The sequence below is a fragment of the Lolium perenne genome, chromosome 6 (assembly GCF_019359855.2).
Source record: "Lolium perenne isolate Kyuss_39 chromosome 6, Kyuss_2.0, whole genome shotgun sequence".
NCBI lineage: Eukaryota > Viridiplantae > Streptophyta > Magnoliopsida > Poales > Poaceae > Lolium > Lolium perenne.
In genome coordinates this window covers 217,670,488-217,679,294 of record NC_067249.2, presented here as the reverse complement: position 1 = coordinate 217,679,294, position 8,807 = coordinate 217,670,488, and the positions used below count along the sequence as shown (strand labels likewise).

Here is an 8,807-nt window from a genome sequence, read left to right as displayed (position 1 = left end):
TAACAAACAAAATAGATCATATTTGCAAGACCACGGAAGCATTTTCTCAGGAAAGTTACTAACATCCAGCTGCGCACTAGTTCAGCAGCACACGAAACAAAGACCACGTTCCAGTATCAGACTTCTTGCAAACGGAATCTAAAGGATCCAATAAACTACAGTTGCGGAAGATAATTAGCCACACCAGCTGGCAATAATGATTAAGGCTGGGACCAGCTGCTGCCAATGATCATCTGTAGGCTGGTGCGCCAGCAAAGGAGTAGAGGGAGGACACGGGCACCCTTGTAGAAACAGGCCTCTGCTGGATGTCTTCTGGGTAAGGAGCTCTTGGGTTCTCGTAGGCGACTGGCGCGTAGGGCGGATCCTGGCGGAGGCCCTGTGGACGAGTGACGAGCTTGTAAGAACGGTAGAGCTCATCCACATGATCCGAGCGTGCGGCGAACTCTGCTGGCGGCGGCCCTCTGTACTCCCTTGCAAGGTATGGATCCCTGTTGGCTGCGTCAACTGGAGATCTGGGAGCAGAAATGAAGTCACACAAGTTCAGAATTCGTCAGATATATAAGCAAGTATATTATATGAGCAGACTGAGGAGACTTCTATTACTCTATTAAATAACAATTAAATCACATCACCGCTTTCATGATAATACACGATGTACACTAATAGAAGAGCGCAATCATCAAGACACCATGATATAAACATTAAAGCATGTTCCGTATTATTTCCACAAAAGTCAAGACACTTCAACATGTGACACAACTTTGCCTCAACTCACACCTTCAAATATTCATACCTGGCAATTCTTCCTTTTGTTCCTGAATGTTTCAGTCTATGCAATAATTGATTCCCAAACAAATATGTAAACTCTAGAATTGTGGTGGAGAGATTCTGAGATGAGCTAAACCACTCAGTTTTTTTAGGAAGAGAAAATTGAGGATCACGAACTTGTAGTTAAGTAGCAGTTAGGTCCCTAAATTGTAGGGGCCTCTAGTGCAATCCATTCTTTGACAAGTCAGCGTATAAACAAGTCCCAAAAGGTCAAGTTAAAGATGTGTTGTCTTCTTCTAAATTTCCAGATTTCAATACAATAAAATTCATAACTACTCCCTCTGTCTCATATGTGAGTTAGCAGGTTATAAACTTATAATAACATCTTATATTACGAGACGGAGGGAGTATCTATCTTATATTTTTGAAAAAGAGGTGAACTAGTTAGCTACCTTAGACTTAGCACCAAAAGGCAAGGGCTCAATCATAGGAAATCCACACAAACAACCAATCTGATAAATAGTTGGTGGGTATGAAATCCCATCCTTCAACTAGTAACCAAGTCAAAAGAAAAAAATGCAGCCTTGTAACAATCCCACAATTAAAATCTCACAAAGCACTTCTAAGTTCACTACTCACAATTCAACTAAGAAATGCACGAAGTATCTATCAAATTGTCTGTCTAGACTGAAACTATTTTCATTAACGAGTGAAACTTTCTACTGTAATAAAATTATAAATTAGCACACAAAGTACAATATACAATACCATCAGATAAGGTGATTTGAGCACTCACCTTTCATAAATCATATTGGTCTGATGTGGATGGTACAAATCATTAGAAGCAGGAGCAATGTGGCGATAGTATGTTGGAGGTGCATACTGAGACTCTGGTAAATGAGTTGGTGCATGAACTTCTTGAACAAATTGTGCACGTCGAATTTCTTCAACATGGTGTGGTGGCCTTCTTTCTTCATAAGCATACCCTAGTCTCCTCTCTTCAACAAATCGTGGGTGATGCACTTCTTCATCATGTCGTAATAAGCGCCTTTCATCTTCATCATGTCGCGATAGTCGCCTTTCTTCATAATCATGCGGCTGTCGCCTTTCATCAACATAGCGAGGCATGCGCCTTTCAACACGATGTGATTCTTCAACATGTTGCAAAGATGACCGATGTAGGCTAATCGGTTTGTATAGTGCTAAAAGCTTACGAACCTACAAAACAGCACCAGATCGTAGTAAATAACATTGAAATTGATGTTTTTAATTCTAATTTGGCACATTTCAATTTACATAATAGAGAAGAATTATCACGACTTACTTGTCTAGAGTTGAGCTGTGGGGTGAATTTGCCCTTTGAACTGTAGTTCTCTTTGATGGCATGCTTGAAACTACTCTCAGGAAGAGGAAGACAATCTTTGTCAATCTTAAATTTGACCTGCATCAAGTCACAAATTAGCTAAAATAGTATAAAATCCTCCTTATCATCACTTGTCCCTAACATTCATCTTCACCAAAGATGAACAATGCTAAAAGAAGGTCCGTGTTAGCTTTGAGAGGTAAAAAACCACATTAACAAGATAAAAAAAGATAAGATCTTCACCACATATTTTGGTAAACCCAAAAATCAGATGTGAGGTTGATATAGAAATTAGAATTCCACTACAAATATAACTGTATTATATAAAGATCCACGCATAATATCTGTTTATGCACGGGGTGCGTTATACATGGTCGGTGGTGTTAACCATGCTCCACTGCGAGTTACTCAATCCCTACCAGTACTCCTCGTCACTAAAATATCTTGCCAAAAATATCATTACAAAACATGGGTATAAGGTCATCTCCCAGTAATTCTTCCAAAGGACGGAGAAACTATTGAACTCGTCACCAATTAAAGTTAGGCTCGATACTTAATTTCTACTTAACCTTACAAGGATCCAGATTGATTTTCTAGAAGGGTTTAGATACCGTACAGGCACATCCTCTTTAGTGGAACTTAACAGATTCCAAGGCAGACATCTCCAAGAATGGCCCATATATTCATATAAACTTTGTTTCTTATTCATTTCCACACTTCCACCTAGAACTTTGTTGCGCAACACTGGACACTAGGACATGCTGGTCTCAACGACATGTTCTAGTAATTGTTTGTGCTGTCTTAGTGATAATATACCATGGCAAGGATTTCCTAGCACGAGGACATGCCAGATATTGGTGAATCAATTTCCATGAGAATTATAAGTTAAAAAAAAAACTTCCATCAGAATTAATACTGCTAATAACCATTTTGTTTTGTGATTCTCCGAGATAGTATTTGAGTGGGTACTAAATCATGTTTTTTGAGAAAATAAAGCTAGTTGCCATACCAGATTTTAAGTTTATCAAAGTAGAATTTTTTTCAATTGCATCTGAACTTGCAATAAACAAACTTCACGTTTTTCTCTCTTCAGTCAACACACAACCCCTATCAAAACTTTGAGATTGCATGTCATGGGAATCAAATACGCCATTAAATGATCAGTCAGAAACCAGTGATGAATGACACAAAGATGGATTAAGTTAAGTTATTTTGTACTCTAGCACCAGGGATGTATGTAAAAAAACAGGGGCATAAGACAAAGAACGCAAAGGGGACAAAATAACAATGAGCCCAAAGGGTCTGATGGGAGCTAAATCTAACTTCAGTTTCATGTTTCACTAAGCTCAAAGTAGGCTTAAGTTAACTTATAAAGGTTAACGTTGTCGCTGGAAAACATCTTATTTGGTTGAGCCATATATGTTGTCTGAAATGGGTGAATGCTAAAATCAAAGCTCTCATGTGTCTGACCAATAAATCTGCAGTGCAATATTTGAGCCTGGCATAGTTAGAATCTTTCATATATATCACGAGGTTTGTACTAGTTGATTCATGTTGTAGATGCAGGAATCTGTTTTCCTTTATAGATAAGGAAGTCTGATTCACAAGTTGTCATTAGGTATTATAAGAAGGAACCAATCTAAAATGGCAATAACAAGTAATAATAAACTATATAATGAAGAAAAATGACAGCTTCACTAACTGGCAATTGGCAAAGTCGAAGTAAAGTGTATAGTAAGGAAAAGAGTGGCTTCCTCATTAGTAGTTGGCCATTTTATGTTGTGATACGTGTGGATCTCATCTAAATGATTCCTCAACCAATGTAAGAACAGGTAAGTATGGGGTGACTGATGGATGCACTGCACTTAGGGTGTGCTTGGTTTGAGCCCAAACTAGCCGAACCCAGGGATGGAGTTAAGGGGGACGAGCGGGGGGAGACCCCCGCCAATGTTTCTGTCGCACCTTAGTAGCGACCAGTTAAAACGCTAATCTTTCCTTTCCAGGACTAATGTTTCTCACACCTTAATAGTGACCAGTTAAAACGCTAATCTTTCTTTTACAACTAATTTTGCCCCCTGCCTGTGTTTAACTCACGTAATGTTTCCCCCTTCAGGCCCAACTGATTTGCCATGAGATCGTGCAAACAGATAGGCAACTACCACTACTAGGCCCAAACGTGCCAACTAGCCCATTCGGAAGCAGGCAAGCAGCAAGAGGGCCAGGGACTTGCAAATCAGAAACAACACGCACACTGCGAGTAGATCGGATTGCCGTTTCTAGTTCGACTGGTGTTTCGTCTTTTGTTTGATCGCTGCCTGTCTGTTGTGCCATCTGTCGCAAGGCTCCAATTCGTCAATTCCAAATATTCACTGGAGATGAAGCAGCGGCAATCTAGAGCCTCGATGCAGGGCACGAGTGCACGGCCCGCTGGCAACATGGTCAACATGAGCGATGGCGAGGGAAGAAAGTAAGGTACTTTACTCGTATAACTTGTCTATCTAAGTTTGTCGTGTCTTTGTTTAGTCCAAAGCCCAACTCTCCATATTAGATCAGTTTGTGCATTCAAACTTGAATGGAATTTTTCAGTTGTCCACTTGTGCTTGGGTATACATGAAAAAGATAGGCAGAATTTGTACAATTTTCAAGCCAATTCACATTGAACAAAATCAGGCATATTTTAATTATGTATACATAAAGTTTAGCGCAAACCAATATTTTGGTGGCGTTCCAAATGGAAGACAAATATCACAGGCAAGCCAGAAAATTGGTAGGACCAGCATCGGCAGTAAACCAAACATAGCCTTAAGCAACAAAAAAAGGTTTTACAATCTAGAGCATGCTTGCGCATTAGACGGAGATATAACTTAATGACCATGACAGTATATTCAAAGCATATAAGTGACGTGGGTATTTATTATACTACTGCGTCACTAACTTCCTACATATTTAACAGCCTGTATAGAAAATGAGTACGGTTAAATTTCCAATTTTGTTGAATGATTTCAATATGTTCTTCTTTTTTCATCAATCTAAAACAAGAGTAACACCGAATTTCCAAAAGATATATTTTATATTGAACTCCTATAATGTCATTGTCTGCAGTATTAATTTGCGTTGTTTTTCACATATACTCAAACCATACTTAATGGCATATAATGTCTTGTTGTACATCCGCTGACAGTGAACGGGGATTTCTTACTACCATAAGCAAGCATGGACTAGCTATAAACACGTAAACAGGGACTAAGAATTACCTGTGCAGGGAACCTCCCATTGAACGCACGGCGCACAAGATCCATCTTGCCTCTCGCCGTCGCCTTGTACACCCCATAGAGAAGCTTGAGGTCAAAGTCATACAGGAAGAGCTTGGCCCCTGTCCGGATCTTCTCCACCACGTCTATCTTGCCCTTGGGCAAGCCAAACACGCTGTTCTGGAAGCACTCGGGCTTTGTCTTTGCGTTACACATGAAGATAAAGCCAGCGCAACTCCTCTCCTCCTCGTCCTTCTTCCCCTTCTCCTCCGCCCTCCCATGTCCTTCTCCCCTCCGCCTCTCCTTCTTCCTGTCAGCGCTGCTGCTCCCGGTGGCCGTCTTCCTGGCATCACCCTTCTTCCCGGTGACCGTCTTCCTGTCATCGCCGTTGTTCTGGGCGATGGCTTTGCTGCCATCAGCCTTGTTGTCGGTGGCCGTTTTGCTGCCATCACCCTTGTTCTCGGCGGCCGTCTTACTGCCATCGCCGGTGTTCTCGGCGGCCATCTTCCCGTCAGCACCGTTGTTCTCGGCGGCCGTCTTCCCGTCAGCACCGTTGTTCTCGGCGACCACAGGGGCCGCTGAGGGGCTGACGTCGGCCGGAGCCGGAACCGGAACCGGCGCAGGCGCCGAAGCAGATGCCTCGGCGGTGGCGGTGGCGGCGACTTCAGCGGCGGCCGCCTTCTGCTTCTCCGGATCGGCCTTGACCTTCTTCTTCTTCTTCAAAATCTTCTTGGGTCTGGCCGATCCGGGGGCGGGGTTGGGCGGCGGCGGCGCGGAGGCGGACGCGGCGCCCTTGCCCTTGGCGCTCGGGTTGGTGGGCTTCTTCTTCACCATGGCTAATCGGAGCAGCCAGATCAGGGGGGTCAATTGCCACGGGAAAAAAAGGTGCGCTGAAATCTACTCGTGATCAAACAAGGGACTAGGCAATCGCCATTAATCGATAAGATTCGCTATGCGCTAGGATGGTACGAAGAATTCGGAAGGAATCAAGAACCAGGTCTGGATGAGGAAGATGAGATGAGGAGGGCGTACCTTGGTTGCAAGGAAAGGGGAAGACTGTCAGGGGATGTGACGGCGCGGTTGATGTGCGTGCGTCAGGGGTCGAGTTTTATAGAAACCGGGACTCGAGGGGTCCATACCGGGTCCCAAACCGATTCTTTACCCGATATACGACTAAGAAACCCACGGTCTGGATCAAGCATTGTCCAGAAAAAAGTCAGCTTCTTCCTTTTTTTTTTCGAAAATGAGTTGCTTCACTTGTTGTGTTGAAGTATAAGTCCTATAATAATTCTCCCATGTCAAAAAAAGAAGTCACATTCCCCACTTCTAATAGAAACCTCTTATTGTAGCACTCATCATTGTGCACTCTTGGGGCTTTACTCCTCTTTCGCTTTGAGGATGAGCGGTTGGATGATACGTTGTTGCGATAGAGGCCATTTTTGGTTTATAATTCGGTATAAGTAAACGGTTACAACCTTAGCATTGATAAAGGAGACCATCATTGATTCAAGCATGTAACGCACAATCTCGCTGCTTGTCGCTTGTGTCGCACAATCCTGTTGCTTGTCGCATGTGTCGCACAATCTTCTTGCTTGTCGCCTTGTTGGTACTTATGAATGATCTCCACCTAGAGATTTCATTCATATCCAATGTTTTTGGTAAGACTACTGAAAATATCAGTTTCCGCTTTCTCAAATGAGTTGCTTCCCATTCTTTTGTAGCGCATGAGTTTTCTCCCTTGCTTAAGTACTTCATGCTTGTTATTAGTGGACATACATCGGTTCGAGTGGTATGTAGTTGCGAAAGAGGTGGCTTTCGGTTTATAATCTGGTATAGTATACGCTTATGATTGTCGCATTCGTACATCTCATTTGTATAAAGGAGACCCTCGTTAATTCAAGTATGTGGCATACACTCTTGTTGCTTGTCGCCAACGATTTGGATATGGCGTTATTGGAAAATATGATTCCTTTATCATGTCTATATTCAATAGAGTACAAACACAACAACGAAGTAGCATTTATATGTACCCACATCGATGACCAAAATATTCCTCCAATCACAGACAATATAAACTCTTGTCTTTTATAGTTTGTGCTTACACATAGCTTATTCATTCCTTGATCGACCATGCACATCTAGGTCCTCGCATCTTCGGGATAAGCTCTATCAACTGGGATGCCTTATTCTTCCTTCACTTAGCCCAGAAGACCACATGGCTCTTCCTGCCCTCTCTAGCATTGATAGTGTCAAAGGACCCCATAGGACGGGGTAGTGCGGTTGTCTATCATAACATGTTCAAAAACCTATGGTCGTATGCTATCTTCAGCATGGCATCCGACTAACTTACGTGTTGCAGCATCACCGGACGTGATGATAGCCAACCGGCTATAAGAATGAAGTGATATGTTGGTTTAGCTTTACATTGTTAAGGCACGTCAGAGTTAATTGGGCCTAGGCTTTACAGACAATCCTTCATGATTTACACTCAGACTTGCACTAATAATCCACTTTATATTCACCTAAACATATTAAATATATTTAAATGTGAAAAATAATTGTGCAAGCCTCATTGAGCATTTGAGAGAGACATGTTTTTATTTCCTACATTAGTCTCACAACTTTTAGACGAATTGTTCTACTTCATACTCTTACTAGTGTGCAATATACCCTATGGTTCCGTGTTTACCTTTGGTATATGCATCTAGCATCAAATATTTCTAATAGTATGTAGTGCATGCATTGATATTCACGCACCCTCAACCGAGAGATCACAACTAGACGGTGAGGTCATGGTAGCACTATAGATGTATTCCCTTAGTTCCATAATTATTATCATTGTTTTAGTTCAAATTTGAACTAAACCCACAACAAAAATTGAACTAAGACCACGACAAATTTGAAGTGAAACCACAAAAATTATGGGATGGAGGGAACACTAGTTATACCGGACCAATTAATAAATAATCATGTTTCGAGCCAAACTTGTACCTTGTTTATGTTTCTCCACCCATAAGAGAATCGACTAGAACTAACCATCTGGACCATCTTAAAGTAGATGATTCCCTATAAATTATAGTTGTATTGATTGGATCTTCATGGGGTTTGAATTTAAAGTCATCTTTATTTTAAGAGATGAACTGATCCAATTGATCGTGATTAGTATCTAGCGGGAAGGATAGAAAACGTGTGGGTTGAGATAAATAACAAAATTCTCTAGTCCAATGACATAAATACCCATGCGTTTTGTAATTATTTCCTTGTCACATGAGAAAACAATTTGATACTTAGCCTCTCTAGTAAGGTGATCAGTATTCATACTAACATCGAGAGCGTGTCCAGATGCCCAACAAAATCCCAACATTAAGTACCGAAGGTGCAATTCACGTACATGTGTTCATGCCACATGCGTCTTAGGTTCTTCA

General features: G+C 41.6%; 1 protein-coding gene across 2 annotated transcripts; it reads right to left on the bottom strand.

Annotated features, from left to right (window-relative positions):
- LOC127306116 (uncharacterized) lies at positions 1-6,509 on the bottom strand. Of its 2 annotated transcripts, XM_051336724.2 has the most exons (5): positions 6,415-6,509; positions 5,386-6,218; positions 2,093-2,209; positions 1,565-1,986; positions 1-512 (listed from the first exon to the last, which is right to left on the bottom strand). In XM_051336724.2, exons 2-5 carry the CDS (start codon positions 6,214-6,216, stop codon positions 230-232), a joined length of 1,653 nt encoding a protein of 550 aa, XP_051192684.1. In that variant the 5' UTR covers positions 6,217-6,218; positions 6,415-6,509; the 3' UTR covers positions 1-229. The 2 variants fall into 2 exon arrangements, with proteins under 2 accessions (XP_051192684.1, XP_051192683.1); XM_051336723.1 differs by lacking the exon at positions 6,415-6,509 and having other exon boundaries at positions 5,386-6,408.
- Between the last annotated feature and the right edge of the window lie 2,298 nt (positions 6,510-8,807).

Bases quoted from the DNA above. Each gene is read 5' to 3' on its own strand.
- LOC127306116 (XM_051336724.2), bottom strand. From the start codon at position 6,216: ATGGTGAAGAAGAAGCCCACCAACCCGAGCGCCAAGGGCAAGGGCGCC. The intron at 2,210-5,385 runs GTAATTCTTAGT...GACTTGATGCAG, and splicing joins ATGGGAGGTTCCCTGCACAG to GTCAAATTTAAGATTGACAA. The intron at 513-1,564 runs GTGAGTGCTCAA...TTCTGCTCCCAG, and splicing joins ACCAATATGATTTATGAAAG to ATCTCCAGTTGACGCAGCCA.